Source organism: Carassius carassius, chromosome 45 (genome assembly GCF_963082965.1).
Source record: "Carassius carassius chromosome 45, fCarCar2.1, whole genome shotgun sequence".
Taxonomy (NCBI): domain Eukaryota; kingdom Metazoa; phylum Chordata; class Actinopteri; order Cypriniformes; family Cyprinidae; genus Carassius; species Carassius carassius.
Window position 1 is genome coordinate 5,818,229 of NC_081799.1, and position 17,953 is coordinate 5,836,181.

Sequence of the window (17,953 nt, forward strand, 5' to 3'; positions counted from 1 at the left end):
ATATCTGTCTGAGCAGCTAAACTTGTTTGCTCTGGGCATATGAGCTGTTACGCGACATCAAAAACAGGATATCTGAACAGAGATTTTTTTCCTTTTCTTGATCAGGGACACTCTTATGTGTCATTGACCGACATGTTAACCATTAATTGGCTTATTTACATCAGATTTTAAATTGCATTTCAGTTGTTAGCATGCGTCATACTTTAAAGTATAAAACCAGTGGTCCACTGAGTTCTCTCAAGCTGTTATTAGAGCACTGGAGCGTGTCCAAAATATAAAAATACAGTCACAGGCCATACTTTCACATTTGTGGATCTGACAGTTCTGTATAGTAAATGCTGGACATATGTTTATACAGATTACGTTTAAGTTCTGAGCCTTTCACTGTTACCAAACTAAACAAATAGCAGTGTGTGGTTTTTCTAAACAATGCAGTGAGGCAGTTGTGTTGTGTGATTTACAAGCTTGTTTGGATTACTACACACTAGTAGGCATTTTGCAAGGCATTGTGAAAGGTTTGATAGAGACTTGGAAGTTGCACTAATGATTACTTGTCATGTCATTATCATGGGAATTTACTGGACCAAGCCCTGGTTTACTCACATCTATCCAGTATTTAAGAAACGGTACCACAGATGCCAGAATAAATACAGACTGTGACATTCCAGCAACTGGACACGAACATCTACACAAGGTAATCTCTTTGTTATATGTTATGTTATGTTATGTTATGTTATGTTATGTTATGTTATGTTATAGTTATGTTATAATCATGTTATGTTATGTTATGTTATAGTTATGTTATAATCATGTTATGTTATGTTATGTTATGTTTATGGCTTTTAAATGTATCTTTACTGGTAAAAACTGAATAAACAATGAATACAAGCAAGCAGAACTTATTACAACCATTTTTAATCTGTGGCAAACACTATATAATATATATAATATATTTATTTTTTCAGGATGAAGACATTACATGCAATGCTACTGATGCTGTTTGTTGCATCAGTCTTTTCAAAAGCGGTAAGTATCAAGCAATATGGTTTATTTGTTTGTTTTAAATAAAGTGTTACTGTTAATAACATACAGCCTATTATTATTAATGAAATTATCAAATGTTTAAATCCTCAGTTTGATTTGCGCAGAAGATTTGATTCATCAGACTCTGTGCGATCTAGATTCAGTTCAGAGGAAAATGATTCAAGCAGAGAAGACAGGAAGGATTCACAGTCCGATGAGAGTTCTGAATCAAATGAGTCTAAATCAAGTGAATCTGAATCTTCGGAAGAAGTTATCAGAGTTGTGTCAAGCACAACATCAGCTACCACAACACAAGACATCACACACTGTGTTACTGTGGATTTGACAACTGTAAGAAGGGGTGATAATGATAATGTCAATATAATACCTTGCAGTAATACTATTTAATCATCTTTTCATGCAAAACAAACAAAAGTTGAATGGTGTTCTGTATTTTACAGTATAAAGTAATGTTTATGTTCTGATAATGAAGGTCTTGATACTGAATGATGTAACTTTTAAAATTACTTTTAAATTGCATGTCCCCATTATGGTTTTAAGTGTTCATTCAGAATAAAAATATTTCAAGTGCAATTGTTATAACAATTTTATGGTTTCAAATCTTTCAATATTATGCAAGAAGAAATAAGCCCATGTTTTCTAGTGGGGTTCATTATTGGTAGTACTTGGTCTAAAAGTCTTGGTAGTACTTGGTAATATGAGAGTTCAGTATATTTTGGAACTTTTTCAGTAACCAAATTAATTTTTATTATTATTATTATTATTATTATTATTATTAATTATAGCATTAGTTTAAATGACATTTTTTTTATATAAGTTTATTTGTATAGGGACAGTACAAAAGAAACATTATCCCAGTCAAAACTATGTTAAATAGAAACAAAGAATAAAACTACTACTCAGAATAAAACTACCACAATATTTCCCTTACATACATTCAAATACCTCCCTGAATTATACCTTACATTACACTTATACATACAAAAATTCTTACATTTAAATATGTTTGCAATTCTGGTTTATTTTAAACCACCGCTTTACCTTCAATGTTAAGGACTTTATTTCAAGTATTGCCTTAAACTCAATTGGCAACAGGTTCCAGAGTTTGGAGCCCTCAATAGAAAAGGCTCTTTGCCCTTGTGTAGTTCTACAAAAATGTATCCTACAATTCCCACCTGACGAACTGCTAGTAATTCTACTTGTATCATCCTGTCTCTTTATCAATTTACATAGAACAGATGGTGCTTTATTATGCAAACATTTAAAAATCAATTTTATATATGACAGCTTTTTAAAATGTGTGAAACTTAACATATTACATTTGTTAAAGACGTTGTAATGATGCCATCGATTTGGCTTTTTATCCATTCTTTTTAGAGCACGATTATACAACATTTCAATTTTTTTGATTAAGGAGTCACTTGTTTGAGTCCAAACTGTTATACAGTATGAGATGCGGGACAAGATCATTGCATGCATAAAAAGATGAGCTCCCTCATTTGAGATATATTTTCTAATAATTCTAAAACCGTTTAGGTTACTCCTTACCATTTTTGATAGCTTTTTTATATGTTTATCAAATTTAAGTTGTGAATCTAAAACAGTACCTAAAAAATTAAGCTCATCTACCTCCTCTATTTCTTTATTATTTACTCGAATTATTACTTTTTCTTTTTGCTTTCTATTAGAAAAGCACATAAAGACAGTTTTCTTAACATTCAGCGTAAGATGATTTTCCTGGAGCCATATAGATATCCTTTCCATTTGTTTATCTAAAACTGCAGCAACCTTGGCAGATGACTTAGCCGATGTATAAATTACTGTGCCATCAGCATAAAGCTGACATTCAACATCTGGGCAATAACATGGTAGATCATTTATAAACAAACTAAAAATCAAGGGGCTTAAGATTGAGCCTTGTGGTAGCCCCATTTTATTTCTCATAGACAATGATTTTGTATCCTCAATTTTAACACACTGATCTCTTAGATTTAAATATGAGGTAAACCACTCAATTGAATGTTTACTAAAATTAAATGCACTTAGTTTAGATAAGAGAATAGTGTGGTTAACTGTATCAAATGCCTTTCTTAGATCAATAAATACTGCTCCCATCACATGTAACCTACTATATACCAATTTTCTAATTTAATAACCCAAATAACTTTATTTATTTACTTGTCTGTTTATTTATTTATTTATGTTTGTGCATGTGTGTGTGTGTCTGTGTGTGTTTGTGTGTATGTGTGTGTGTGTGTGTCTGTGTGTGTGTGTGTGTGTGTGTTTGTGAGAGAGAGAGAGAGAGAGAGAGAGAGAGAGACAGAGAGGGAGAGATCAAAAAAGTAGGACCATCTTATGAAGAGTTTTGTCTCAACAATTTACATCACAGTAGATTAGTTTAGCATGATCTGCATGAACAGTATGAGCTGAAGATATAACTATACTTATTAATTATTAATACTCATAATTAAAATGTGAAATCTATGAAATTGAAAAAGTTTGAAATGGCTTTTAAAGGAAGCATAAATAGTTTTGCCAGTATTGGACTTTGTATCTTACCTTTTTTGCTTGTTTGCTTGGTTTTTAGTAGCAAGTAGACTGCTTTATTTTACATCTTGGCCTCATACTCAAATCGAAAGGTCTGTTTTTGTTTTTAGTTTAATTATATATGAAAAGTGTCTGCTAAACATTACCAGACGGTGGAGGAACACAGTAGTTTGGTTTGGTTTGATAGCTCTATGATTACCAGACTTAATTAAACAAACTGTACGCCGAGAAGAGCATCACATTAGTGAAGCAGAACTAATGTGCACCATGCTGTTACTTTGTCAACACCAATGTCATTTGTGGTAAAGAATTAAACATTTTATTTAGTATAGTATTTATATTCATAATAAATGGCCCAGACTATCTACACACCCACAGCAGGCTAATTACAGAGCACTAGACTCCTCCAAACTTCAAAGTTTGACAAATATTTGTCTGGAGCCTGCACATCCAGACACTGGCAAAAGAATGTTCACTTTCAGAAATCAAAAGGGTTTTGATATATCTAAAGGTAAGTCTTGTAATTTAGACACTCGTATTGCTCTAACTATTTGAAAGGTATTTCTGTGTGCTTTTTTCACATTTTATTATTTCAATAGTCAAGTCACCTTTATTTAGATAGCGCTTTAAACAAAATACATTGCGTCAAAGCAACTGAACAACATTCATTAGGAAAACAGTGTGTCAATAATGCAAAATGATAGTTAAAGGCAGTTCATCATTGAAACCAGGCTCAGTTGGGGGCCAGTTCTCCTCTGACCAGACGAAACCAGTAGTTCAATTCCAGGCTGCAGCAAAGTCAGATTGTGCAGAAGAATCATCTGTTTCCTGTGGTCTTGTCCTGTTGGTCCTCTGAGACAAGGTCTTTACAGGGGATCTGTATCTGGGGCTCTAGTTGTCCTGGTCTCCGCTGTGTTTCAGGGATGTAGAGGTCCTTTCTAGGTGCTGATCCAGCATCTGGTCTGGATACGTACTGGATCCAGGTGACTGCAGTGACCCTCTGATCTGGATACAGACTGGATCTGGTGGCTACGGTGACCACGGAATAAGAGAGAAACAGACAAATATTAGCGTAGATGCCATTCTTCTAATGATGTAGCAGGTACATAGGGTGTTATGGGAAGTGATCCCGGTTTCGGTTTACCTAATTAATGCAGCCTAAAAATCCTTTAACGGATTTAGATATTAAAAGCATATTAGTATGTTATGTGTAAGCCAGGTTAAAGAGATGGGTCTTTAATCTAGATTTAAGCTGCAAGAGTGTGTCTGCCTCCCGAACAATGTTAGGTAGGTTATTCCAGAGTTAAGGCGCCAAATAGGAAAAGGATCTGCCGCCCGCAGTTGATTTTGATATTCTAGGTATTATCAAATTGCCTGAGTTTTGAGAACGTAGCGGACGTAGAGGATTATAATGTAAAAGGAGCTCATTCAAATACTGAGGTGCTAAACCATTCAGGGCTTTATAAGTAATAAGCAATATTTTAAAATCTATACGATGTTTGATAGGGAGCCAGTGCAGTGTTGACAGGACCGGGCTAATATGGTCATACTTCCTGGTTCTAGTAAAAACTCTTGCTGATGCATTTTGGACTAGCTGTAGTTTGTTTACTAAGCGTGCAGAACAACCACCCAATAAAGCATTACAATAATCTAACCTTGAGGTCATAAATGCATGGATTAACATTTCTGCATTTGACATTGAGAGCATAGGCCGTAATTTAGATATATTTTTGAGATGGAAAAATGCAGTTTTACAAATGCTAGAAACGTGGCTTTCTAAGGAAAGATTGCGATCAAATAGCACACCTACGTTCCTAACTGATGACGAAGAATTGACAGAGCAACCATCAAGTCTTAGACAGTGTTCTAGGTTATTACAAGCAGAGTTTTTAGGTCCTATAATTAACACCTCTGTTTTTTCAGAATTTAGCAGTAAGAAATTACTCGTCATCCAGTTTTTTATATCGACTATGCAGCCAGGTTTCTAAGGCTTTCTAAGGAAAGATTGCGATCAAATAGCACACCTAGGTTCCTAACTGATGACGAAGAATTGACAGAGCAACCATCAAGTCTTAGACAGTGTTCTAGGTTATTACAAGCAGAGTTTTTAGGTCCTATAATTAACACCTCTGTTTTTTCAGAATTTAGCAGTAAGAAATTACTCGTCATCCAGTTTTTTATATCGACTATGCATTCCATTAGTTTTTCAAATTGGTGTGTTTCACCGGGCCGCGGAGAAATATAGAGCTGAGTATCATCAGCATAACAGTGAAAGCTAACACCATGTTTCCTGATGATATCTCCCAAGGGTAACATATAAAGCGTGAAGAGTAGCAGCCCTAGTACTGAACCTTGAGGTACTCCATACTGCACTTGTGATTGATATGATACATCTTCATTCACTGCTACAAACTGATGGCGGTCATATAAGTACGATTTAAACCATGCTAATGCACTTCCATTAATACCAACAAAGTGTTCAAGTCTATGCAAAAGAATGTTGTGGTCAATTGTGTTAAACACAGCACTAAGATCCAATAAAACTAATAGAGAGATACACCCACAATCAGATGATAAGAGCAAGAGCAGATCATTTGTAACTCTAAGGAGAGCAGTCTCAGTACTATGATATGGTCTAAATCCTAGCTGGAAATCCTCACATATACCATTTTTCTCTAAGAAGGAATATAATTGTGAAGATACCACCTTTTCTTGTATCAGAAAAGGGAGATTCGAGATTGGTCTATAATTAACTAGTTCTTTGGGGTCAAGTTTTGGTTTTTTGATGAGAGGCTTAATAACAGCCAGTTTGAAGGTTTTGGGGACATATCCTAATGACAATGAGGAATTAATAATAGTCAGAAGAGGATCTTTGACTTCTGGAAGCACTTCTTTTAGGAGCTTAGATGGTATAGGGTCTAACATACATGTTGTTGCTTTAGATGATTTAACAAGTTTATACAATTCTTCCTCTCCTATAGTAGAGAATGAGTGGAACTGTGCACTGTCTGATGCAATACTGTAGCTGACGGCTGAATGGTTGCAATTTTATCTCTAATAGTATCGATTTTAGAAGTAAAGTAGTTCATAAAGTCATTACTGCTGTGGTGTTGGGAAATGTCAACACTTGTTGAGGCTTTTTTTTTTTGTTAATTTAGCCACTGTATTGAATAAATACCTGGGGTTATGTTTGTTTTCTTCTAAAAGAGAAGAAAAGTAATCGGATCTAGCAGTTTTTAATGCTTTTTCTGTAGGATAGGTTACTTTCCCGCCAAGCAATACGAAATACCTCTAGTTTTGTTTTCCTCCAGCTGCGCTCCATTTCTCGGGCTGCTCTCTTTAGGGTGCGATTATGCTCATTATACAATGGTGTCAAACGGTTTTCCTTAACCTTCCTTAAGCGTAAAGGAGCAACTGTATTTAAAGTGCTAGTAAAGAGAGAGTCCATAGTTTCTGTTACATCATCAAGTTGTTCTGAGGTTTTGGAAATGCTAAGGAATTTGGATACATCAGGAAGATAATAAAAGCAGTCTTTTGTGGTAGAAGTGATGGTTCTTCCAAAGTTGTAACAAGAAGTAGAATTTACAATTTTGGCTATATGAAGTTTGCACAAAACTAAATAATGATCTGAGAAATCATCACTTGGCTGCATAATTTTAACAAAACAGCAATTTCAACAATAAAATCACCAAACTCTTTAATAAAGTCTGTATGGTGCCCTGGTGGCCTGTATACAGTAGCCAGTACAAACATAACAGGGGATTTATCATTAACATTTGATTCTCTGGATAATGTTATATGAAGCACCAATACTTCAAACAAGTTATACTTGAAGCCTGAAAACGCTGTTATAAATTAAAGCAACACCTCCCCCTTTGCCTTTAAGACGCAGCTGATGTTTATAACAGTAATCTTGGGGGGTGGACTCGTTTAAAATAATGTAATCATCAGGTTTTAGCCAGGTTTCTGTCAAACAGAGCACATCTATATTATGATCAGTGATCATATTATTTACAAAAAGTGTTTTCGTAGAAAGGGATCTGATATTCAATAAGCCAAGCTTTATCATTTGTTTATCCATGTTGCATCTGTTTTTTATTTGTTGAACCTCAATTAAATTGTTAATCTTAACTTGGTTTGCATGTTTTTTGTATTTTCTAGTTCGGGGAACAGACACAGTCTCTATAGTGTGAAATCTAGGTGAAAGAGTCTCTATGTGCTGAGAATTAACTGACCTCTGTGACGTGAGGCAGCTAGCAGACGGTCGGTTTAGCCAGTCTGTCCGCTTCCTGACCTGGGCCCCAGTTAGTCAAGTATAATAATTAATATATTATATCAAAGTAAATTTGACAAAAGTGTTTACAGTTTATATGTGGTTTAGAGTGTTCTAGATCATAACATTTCTTACAAGTGTAGACGCTAAAGTGTTGATGATTATATTACACACACACACACACACACACACACACTTCCCCCCCAATAACTGTTGTTTTAGACAAGAACATACAGAATTGAAAGCTGGAATCTGAAATCACAAAATTAATCATATGTAATTATTTCAATATATCAGCACTCCCTGTTTCTGTTAGTCTGTCATAGTTACTGCAGAAATACCATCTTAGCCAATATGGAGGCCTTTATATGTTGTGTTGGATCTTGAAAAGATCTTGATAATATGGCTGGGTTGGTGAAAAAAAAAACATGTTTGCTGGTCTGAGCTGGTTTAATCTGACCTCCCAATGGGATCATCTGAAAGCCAAAACCCCTCTCAACATATAAAGTGAATTTAGCCCAGCAAATCAGTTTAGCCAGGGTAAGAATGTTTTTTTTTTTTCTTGTTTTTTTTTGGGGGGGGGGGGGGGGGATGTTAAGCTCAAGCTGTTGTAAGAAACTGCACTTTTCCAGGAGACAAACTGATAATGTGAATGGTTTACTGCATGAGGAAACACTGCAAAACTGATATAGGTCAAAATTTATTCATAAATGATCAGTCAATTACATACATAAATCAGTACAAAATTACATTTACATTAAGTTCGTTAATAATTGTGCAATGAACAGGAAGAGATTGTTGAGATGAAACTGTATCTTAACAGGTTCGGCAGCAGTTCAAGGACTTGTATGAACCGTATCTTTGTGCTCTGCTGTTCGTCTAACTCACACTAATGTCAGGTGGAGTGAGTCACCAAGCACCATGCAATTAATACATTTGCATTCGTTTCTGTCGACAACCCGTTGAGGGTTTGAGCTCGGATGTGTTTACTTTGCTATGATAACAGTAGCGTCGGTGGTCTGGGTGGTCTCCTCACTCGAATCGCTCTCCTGGCTCTCTGTGCTCTCCTCACCATCTGCAGCTCCAGGTGTGGCTGTGGTCTCCTCGCTGCTCGGGCTGCTGTCTGACTCCTCTTCATTTTGCTCCTGGCTGGCACTGCCGCTCGCGCTGTTGCTGGGTGTGTCGCCAGCACTTGCCCCCTCGCTGTCTGATTCTGCTGTAGTGTCCTGGTTTCCAGTGGGAACGATCTCTTGGGTTCCCAGAGCAGCCTGGCGGTCATTTGGCTCCATGTTCTCCATCTCTGGGGTGCTGGTGTCGTCCTCCTCCAGAGGAGTATCATGCACCTGCAGAGCCTGAGAAACAAAAGAACATCTCAGATACGCTAGCTATGTTTCCATCCAAAGTTAAACTTATGTGCAAAATTGGAATATCGCATAAAACCTTTGTGAATAAAGCACTGTTTCCATCCATCGAGTTGTTTTTTTAGTTGCAATAAAAACAATAAATTATGAGCTTCAGAGCACGCAGACGAAACACAGTCATATTATATTATTATCTGATCCTGCTGTTTTTTGTTAATTTGAGGTTTGCTGAAGCTGTACTCATTGTTGGGGAAGCTATTTTGAAAGTGTAACATCCTAATCAACACACTAATTATAATTAAAAGTTGTAAAACTACAGTCAAGCTACTGCTTAAAAATGTTATCTGATCTATAAGTTATCAACAACAAATAGCTAACTAGAATGGCAGTAAATTTTTATATGTAAGTTTAAACACGTACAACGATAACAAAAACTAATTTGCATCACAGAGTCAAAACATAGTAGATATTTAAGAACAGGGAGTCAAACTGGAGAATAATTTTTGTGAACATGTTAAGTGAATCTTCCGTGGAATCTTAAGTGACTAGATTCACTGGAATGAATCAGATTTTCCAATATTATATAGCAAAGAGCCAAGTTTAGGATTAATCTATTCCCTAAAACATTGAGGAAACATTGAGGTTTCCAACATTCCTAGAACAAATCGGACTTCCCAATGCTAATTCTACATACAGTATGGCAGAGAACCATTTAAGATTAATCGATATAATAATTGATTCACACATTCCTTACGCTATAAGACAGAGGAGAGAGAGAGAGAGAGAGAGAGAGGACTGTTCAGGTGGTTGCTTTTGATTTTTCCCTGAAATGAAGCTTGTTAACATAAAAAGCTGAACTTCTTGCACGGCACTGAAACAAAGTTTCTTGATCACAACCGACCATTCAGCCCCATTAAATAAGTACCATTTGATAACATGTTCTGCCACAGTATTCTTGTACTGTAAGTGTTTTTAACATTTGTACATGTATGTTTTCCTGTTCTTTTCTATTAATCGTCAAACTTTACCGACTTAAAAGTAACCTATGTATGTACCTTGTACAGTTTAATCTCTTTCTCCACATCATTGATGCTCTGGTCATCATAGGCAGAGGACTTCTTGCTCACGAATGTCAAACCCAACTTGTCACTGCTGTAGGACTTGTATGGGGAAGGTATTTTTTCCAAGTCGTTTGTGTCCACGTAGATGATGGTTTTTTTGTAGTCGCTAGGATAACCCATGCTGTCTCCCCGGCCTGTGTTGATGATGGGGACCAGCGAAGGTTCCACTGTGGATGGGACAACGGTGGTCGCAGATTCTCCAGATTCACTCTCACTGGAGTCAGTGTCCTAAATGGATAATATTCAAGATTCAAACAATATCTGTCAATTTAATTGGCATGGTGGTCACAGTTGCTGCGGCGTCAAGCTGGGTAGCACAATGAAATTTCACTGGTCCAAACTCCTTTTTCTTGTAATGGTTTGTTAAACATCAAATAGCCTATGTTGTCATTCACTGTGACTGTTTCTCATCCTACAGCAGTTTTGCACTCAGTTTTGACAGGCTAATTGTTTGGTAATGGAAACTTCTTGTGTAAAAGGTTCTGTATGTAGGCTTGACACTGAGTGTTTGAACTAGGTCTAGAAGTCCAATTTAAAAACATTGGAGATCATCGGCCCCTCCTCCTCAGACTTGACACACGCAGGTTGCCAGATTGATGACACCAACAGGAATGGGCACATATGGTGATGAATGAAATTAAATGTGCTTTTTTTCCTCCAACTGGCAACCAGGGGTGCCGAACTACAATTGGGTAAACTGGCAGTGGGCGGGTTTCACAAACCAAAACAGAGACTGACATTCCGGCCTGGAACGCACATTTTCAAAGGAGAATAACTGACTGTAGCATTGTTTTTCAGATAAACAGGTATGTTAGCTTAGCATGTTTATTAAATACCTGCAAACATATTATGGTATTTTTATGCTTTAGGAGAGTCAAAAACACATACAGCACCTTTGAATACAGTGTCAACAGATGAGTTAAGATCCAAAACAGGGCTATGCACAGCATGGAAAATGGCAAATGCATATCATAAAATGTAACCATGCAATAATTAGGATCTTAAAAGAAATACATATTAGGAGAAACTTCCTGTGTATTCCTTATAACGGCCAAGGTACTTTCACTTTTACTTTTATTTGTAATACATTTTTGTTTACTGCTGTATGATAAACAGTTTTGTTACTTTGTTTGCTTTTGTATTTTACATGAATGCATATGGCAGATGCTTAGATCCAAAGCAAATTTAAGTCATATTTTTTATGAGTTCTTGCTTTCTGTGGAACTCAAACCCATACCTTTTGGTGTTGCTAGAAAACATGCTCTACTGCTGGAATCCAGCACTTGGTACCCATGATCAATTCTGGGTTTTGAACCACAACCAGTTAATAACTACTGGTTTAGTCCATTGTTTGGCAGTTGTGTGCAATGGTACTACATGACAGAAAACATAAGTATTTTAGTATGATCAGAGTGACTCACGTTCTCCTTTTCATTTACATCTGTTTCAGATTCCTCATCTGCATCCTGAAAATGAAAGAAACAGTATTGAGATTCGCAGAATGATCACTTACAGTGCGTCTAGACCAGCAGAAGGGTATTTTTAGAGCTTGTTGTATTTTATTGACTATAGTGGGAGTGCAGTGACGTGTGATGTGGTTAGAGGATGAGTTTTCATTTACCTCACTGTCATCTGCACTGTCTGTGCTTTCATTGGATTCTGCTGGCGTGGTCTGAAACACAATCAAATGTCTTGGCATAAATATAACAATACTCACTGTATTTCTCATATACATGCCATTTACCACGTCCTTGAATTTAACTAGTTCATAGGTGCAAGTTTATATCAGTATTTTGAGATTAAAGGAAAAGTTCATCCAGTTTACTAGAGTTCACCTATCATTTATTCACCCTTGCATTTACCGAAACCTGTGCAACTTCCTTTTTTCAGTGTAATACTAAAAGGAAAACAATTTAAATATGTACTTGTTTCCATGCAATGAAATTGAAAAGCACCATAAAATTATTTTCAAAGGTGGTTCAACTTGAGAACAGTTAAAAAATAATAATAATAAAAATAGCCAGATTCATGAACAAATGATTTAGACAATTTGCAGCTGCTATCATAAAATCTCATTCACAGCAAAGTGAATTTGGGCATATGTAATGATTTTTATTAAATAATAACACTTATGTTTGTTCCTCATACAAATCTATTGGGGCACTTCAAATACACTGACTTTTTTCTAGCGTTTTGTAGCATTTTGCAGCTTAACAGCCCCGGTCCTTATTTTCTTTAAAAAAAAAACGTATTTTTTTCTCCACAAACAAAAGAAAGGGTGATTAAATACTGACAGAACTTTCATGTATGTGGTGAACTGTTCAGTTATAGATGAAATACAGGCTAGTGGACATGTTTTACCTGTGTAGTTTCTGCCTTGAACATAACAGCAGCAGCTTTTCGTAGAATAGGAGGTGGCTGTATAAGACAGATGTTTAGTTAAAATCACAATATTGTTTTCTGCGCAGTATTAATTTCAAAGCAGTGTCCATTCTGTCCATATCAAACAAGATACTTGCCCGTTGAGCAACCACAAGTTCTTCTGAGCTCTCTGAACTGCTAGCCGAGCGCTTCACCTGAGAAATAAATGAAAATGTATATGGGAGTGTACAAGAAGTAAAAAAAATGGGAGTGTACAACTTTAAAGCCCATTAAAATGACAGTGAACTTACAGGTAGACAGAAAACTGTGGCGATGAGGAGCATTAAAACGATGACAGTCTTCATTTTTGTGTAAAGTATTCTAAGAAAAAAGAAGAAAAACAACACAGTAATAGAGAGCATCAGTTTTGACTAGGGGTGTAACGATTCACTCGTTTTCTCGATGCATCGATTACAAACCCTGTCGATTCATATGCATCGATCTTGAAACATGATTTTTGAATCGTGAATCGCCGATCTTGGACAGTAATCGATTCAAAATGCTAAGAATCGAATGAATCCCGATTTCTATAGCGATTCAATGCTTTCAAAATGTATACACATTAAATTACTACACGCACGAATTAATGGAGACCTTGAAGAGTGTTCGTGAATCGTGCCTCTTATCTGTCCTTCACGCGCTCCACTGTTTACCGCCTGAACAGACTGTCACAGGATTGCGCTCGCGCTCCGTTCGTCTCTGACGCAGCTGACGTAGCTGACGTGTGATCTATAGGACTCGTGGCCAGTAGTTTTACTTTTCTATAGTTTGTCAATGGCTCTCTGCATCTTACCGACGGAGTTACCGGAGCCGTCGAAAGCTGTATTTATTGCATGGACGGAGCAGAAATGTAAGTGTCTAAATCATACGCACAGTTCCATTGAATTATAAATGTGTTTAAACAATGCGGATGAACCGAATATACGAAGGAAACTTTTAAAATTAACCACAGCATTAACAACGACCTTGAAATAAGAGCGCGAGATTTATCTGATAATATGCATGAAAGTAACGTTTGTTTCATTAGCAAACAGACATCTGGCACGTTTTCCCTCAGGATCATTCGCTGATGGAGAGGAAAAGTTAAATAGAGATGAAGACGTTTTCACACTGAAAGAGAAGCGATCTCGCTCTCATAGACGTGCCAGGCTGTATCTGCAGCTAAACTGAATAAAAGCAGAATGAACTGATGAAACCCACAAACAATTTATGAATGATGCAGTGCTAATTGACATTTATTACAGTACAGAAACTATAAAGTATATTTTCTACCTTATTCTGTGCAGAAAAAATTAAATAATTGCTAATTAAATGTAGCCTAGTATATAAAACAATCATAAAATTGCCATTAGGAAAAAAATATCGATTACAAATGATTGATTATTGTCCAGCAGTGTATTTGATTTATTACAGCTAATTAAAAGTAATTAAAAAAGAAGATAATTCCTTGAAAATAATAATAATAATAATAATAATTATTATTATTATTATTATTATATAGGCTACATACATAAAATGATTGTATTTGACATTTCTGTCACTTCTGAAATTATGGCTACGCCCCTGGTGTGACAAAATGTTAGCTTATACATAATACTCTTTAAGCTCTTTTTTAAAAACTTGGCTTACATACATTTATGTACATTCATGTCGCATCATTAAACTATCATTTAACAATGGACAAAAGTTTTTTTTTTGTTTTTTTTTTAACCTATGGTTCTCTAACCATAAAGGCTGCTGTAATTTGCCCCCTGACTAAGCATTTAAAGAATTTAGTAGAAGCATTTAAATAATCCCATGAATGCACTTAAAGAATGCAGAATCGAATCGTTATAATCGAATCGAATCAAATTTAATTGTGAATCGAATCAAATTGAATCGTTCTAAATTTGCAAAAATCGTTCTTGAATCGAATCGAAAACCTATGAATCGTAATCGAATCGAATCGCTGCCTTGCCAAAGATTCACAGCCCTAGTTTTGACCTTATAAATGTAAGGCTGATGCAGCCTACACCAGTTACAAGAAAAGTTTTACAGAGAGGATTGCCTGTGCTCTTCTACTTTAATGTTCTAACTATAAAATGCCTCTAGTCTGTATTTTTGGAATTAACGCATTTACAGACTCGGAAGGAAGCATGCCTTTTGAGGGCGCTCTGAAACATGTTGGCAAATGCCAAAAGACTTCCTGCCAGTCCTCACCATGAAACATCTCGTTTGTTTTCAGCTGCAATTGCATAAAGTATAAGTTGAGGTAGTGCGTGTTTAGCTATAGCTATAATGAACTCCTCTGGTGTATAATTCCAGAGGTTATATGTAGACTATATAGCAGCCACAATCCCAAGAAATAGCACGCCTCTGGCTCCAGACTTAGTTTCTCATTAGAATCTTCACTGTTTGCAAGCCAAAGCCTAAAATTTGTGGCGTCAAAGAAAATATGAAGTGCAGCGCAAAACACTAAGTGTGGAAGTGTTCTGTTGGGGCTGCAGGCAGAAGTAATGGTGGCATCTGTCAGTCAGCCAGTATTATTATTCTTTTGTATGCAACTTTAATTTAGTGGTTGTGTCGCTGGAATAAATGAGTCAGTTGACAAATTAGTGAGGCCTTTATGTGCCATAGCCGCAACTTCCTCTTCCGTCTGTCAAGTTCATGTTAATCTTCTCTGCCTATAATAAACTGTGGTCAGAATCATTAAAAGCCTTCATAACATCAGTCTTGTACTTACATTGACTGCATTTTCAGAACTTTGATGCTTATTCTACAAGAACTGCATTTGATGTATGAATTATTTGTCATGATTAAAGGTTAAAATTGCCTGTAGCTACATGATCTCAAATCACTACTACTCCTAAAAAAAAAATAAAAAAAAACTCCAATCAAGTAAATACACTGCATGAATTACTTAAAGCTTCTTCCAACATCTGCATACTTAAAACCAATTGTTTTTTAACATCAAGATCAAAATACATACTGATTAATGAGAGTTGTGACTTACCTCTCTCTCTTTGAGATATCTGAAGTTCTTTGAAGACTTAAGTTGGAGGATAGACTGAGGTCCGTTTATCAGTTCAGATCTTGTTATGTTTTGAGGCTAGTGAGAGATGGCTGCTGGTTGGCTTTTTAAACCCTGTTCCCTCTGGAAACAGCCAATGGCAGTGGAGCTTGTGATGTCATGAGGTTTACCGCTGCTGTCCCACCTTTTTGCTCCCACTCTTCCTGTGGTTTATATGGCCAGGGAAAGCAAACATTCACCAACAGGCATGACAAGCAGAAAAAAATAAAACATCCTGTATTAGGATCCTAGATATAATGTTGTCATGCTTATTATCAATAAAATATTATGTATTTACAATGGAAAGACTCAATGTCCTCTTTAATTGTTATTATATTGTAAAACAAGGCAAATAATTGTTTAATGGCTTCAATTCATGCCTTTGGTTGCAAAGTAGAATGAAGTGTAAAGTGTATAATCAGTTCAAACTTGAACAGTGTGTCACAAAATCACAGAAAGTCCAGTTTATGTTACAAATATTAAAATATAGTCTATAGTAGTGTTTGCTGGGCATAATTACTTTTAAATTTTGTGCAAACTTAAGGTTAGGGATTCAAATTCCATTTGTGCTACAAACATGATTGGTAACCTCAAATTGTATGTCTGGGATGAGTGGAATTTTGAAATTAATAAAAAACTGAATTAGTCATATATCTGCACTGAATGACAGCATGTAAATAAACATGCTCTCATAGAATGAATTGTAATATAAATGAATTGTATATTATTAATAACATGTTACAAGCCAATATTAATAACTTTTAATATTGTGCGTGCATGTGTGTGCGTGTGCCCAAATGCCTCTGTGTGTGTGAGTGTGTGCATGTGAGTTTGTGGGTTAGTGGTTGAGAGCCAGATGTACAAATAAAATCTGTGGCAAGCACCACTCAGAATTTCATCTAGGTTCTTATTTTTGTATTGCCAATTTCAGTTTAAACTAATAGATAACAAATAAGCTCTAGGTCTAATAGTTAATCACACTGATATTTAGGTGAGATATATGTATATTTTCATGTGTTTTTCACATAAAAAGAAAAAACCAGAAGAACATTGTAAAGTTTATTTGAGTAGAATAATGGTGTGTCATACCAGAATCACATGAATTTCCCCTCAGTCTGTATGATTCACAGTCTGTTTGTAGCATTGCAGTCAGATGCTCAGAATCTGCAGTCAACAGTATTTTAAAAGTGTGTGCCTCTCCGGTGGCCTTTCATGTCATTCTGTGCATTAACAGTGTTCAGCTGTCTTGTATATTGTTTGGGGGGAGACCAGACAATTTAGCATTCCCTAACTTTTACTATACAATTATTCACCATTAACAAGCAGCACATGAACATAAATAAACCCCTGAAAACGATAGTTAGTGTTCATGATTCATGATTGTGAGATGTAACTCAGGGCAGCAATTAAAGAGACTGAATATCAGTGCTAATGATTGACAGGCAGTGTATAGACTTGAAGCACTATACATCACTTACAGTAGCTGGTAGAATGATTCATATATAGAGAGTGAAGAAAAAATAGTCAAAGGGACTTTAAAGGTAGAAGTAAAATGGGAAACCATCATAAAACATAAAGCTACATCAGACATGCTAATCGTAGGTTGTCATCTAGAAAGCTTGAGAACACGTGCTAAGACATGCAGCACTGAACCACCATTCATATAAGTGAAATGTTTTTCATTTCTTCACTCAGGCAAAAGTTGTAAGAACAAAAGAAGTCTATAGTTTGTGTCTGGAATTTTCTTTAATGTAAAAATAAGCGCCTTGCTGTCATGCATGGCGGCCAAACTGCCTATGGCTCATGGATGGATTAACAAAAAAACACCACCACAACGCCACAAGATTACAGAAACTTTCTAATTTCTGTAAGAAATAATCACGCAGACTGGTGTGTTTTCACCCAATGTAATAATTCACAGTCAAGGCTGTGTTTTGATTTAGTGATAAATGAGTCCTTTATTATCTAGGTTTTTTTTTTTAGCAAGGCATTAATGCTATATGGTGTAAAATTGATAAGTAATTTGTCAGTCCACACTGAAAAGGAAAATACTACATAACATACAGCAAATCAGAGCATATTTTATCAGAATATTTTATCCACTAATGCTTTTTGGAGTGTAATTTTGCAAGGAATG

General features: G+C 35.9%; 1 protein-coding gene and 1 long non-coding RNA gene across 2 annotated transcripts; one reads left to right on the top strand and one right to left on the bottom strand.

Annotated features, from left to right (window-relative positions):
• Window positions 1–568: 568 nt before the first annotated feature.
• On the top strand, window positions 569–1,609 carry LOC132127661 (uncharacterized). Its single transcript, XR_009427569.1, has 3 exons — window positions 569–694; window positions 966–1,026; window positions 1,135–1,609. It is a non-coding gene; the product is annotated as an uncharacterized LOC132127661 (long non-coding RNA).
• A 6,939-nt stretch (window positions 1,610–8,548) lies between these two features.
• On the bottom strand, window positions 8,549–15,842 carry spp1 (secreted phosphoprotein 1). The gene is made up of 8 exons (XM_059539640.1): window positions 15,756–15,842; window positions 13,019–13,088; window positions 12,866–12,922; window positions 12,708–12,764; window positions 11,968–12,018; window positions 11,768–11,812; window positions 10,281–10,574; window positions 8,549–9,216 (listed from the first exon to the last, which is right to left on the bottom strand). Exons 2-8 carry the CDS (start codon window positions 13,070–13,072, stop codon window positions 8,851–8,853), a joined length of 924 nt encoding a protein of 307 aa, XP_059395623.1. The 5' UTR covers window positions 13,073–13,088; window positions 15,756–15,842; the 3' UTR covers window positions 8,549–8,850.
• Window positions 15,843–17,953: the final 2,111 nt, after the last annotated feature.

Coding starts and splice junctions, on each gene's coding strand:
- spp1 (XM_059539640.1), bottom strand. CDS start 13,072: ATGAAGACTGTCATCGTTTTAATGCTCCTCATCGCCACAGTTTTCTGT. Junction 10,575..11,767: donor ATGTAAATGAAAAGGAGAAC/GTGAGTCACTCT, acceptor TTATCCATTTAG/GACACTGACTCCAGTGAGAG. Junction 9,217..10,280: donor AAGAGATTAAACTGTACAAG/GTACATACATAG, acceptor TTTGTTTCTCAG/GCTCTGCAGGTGCATGATAC.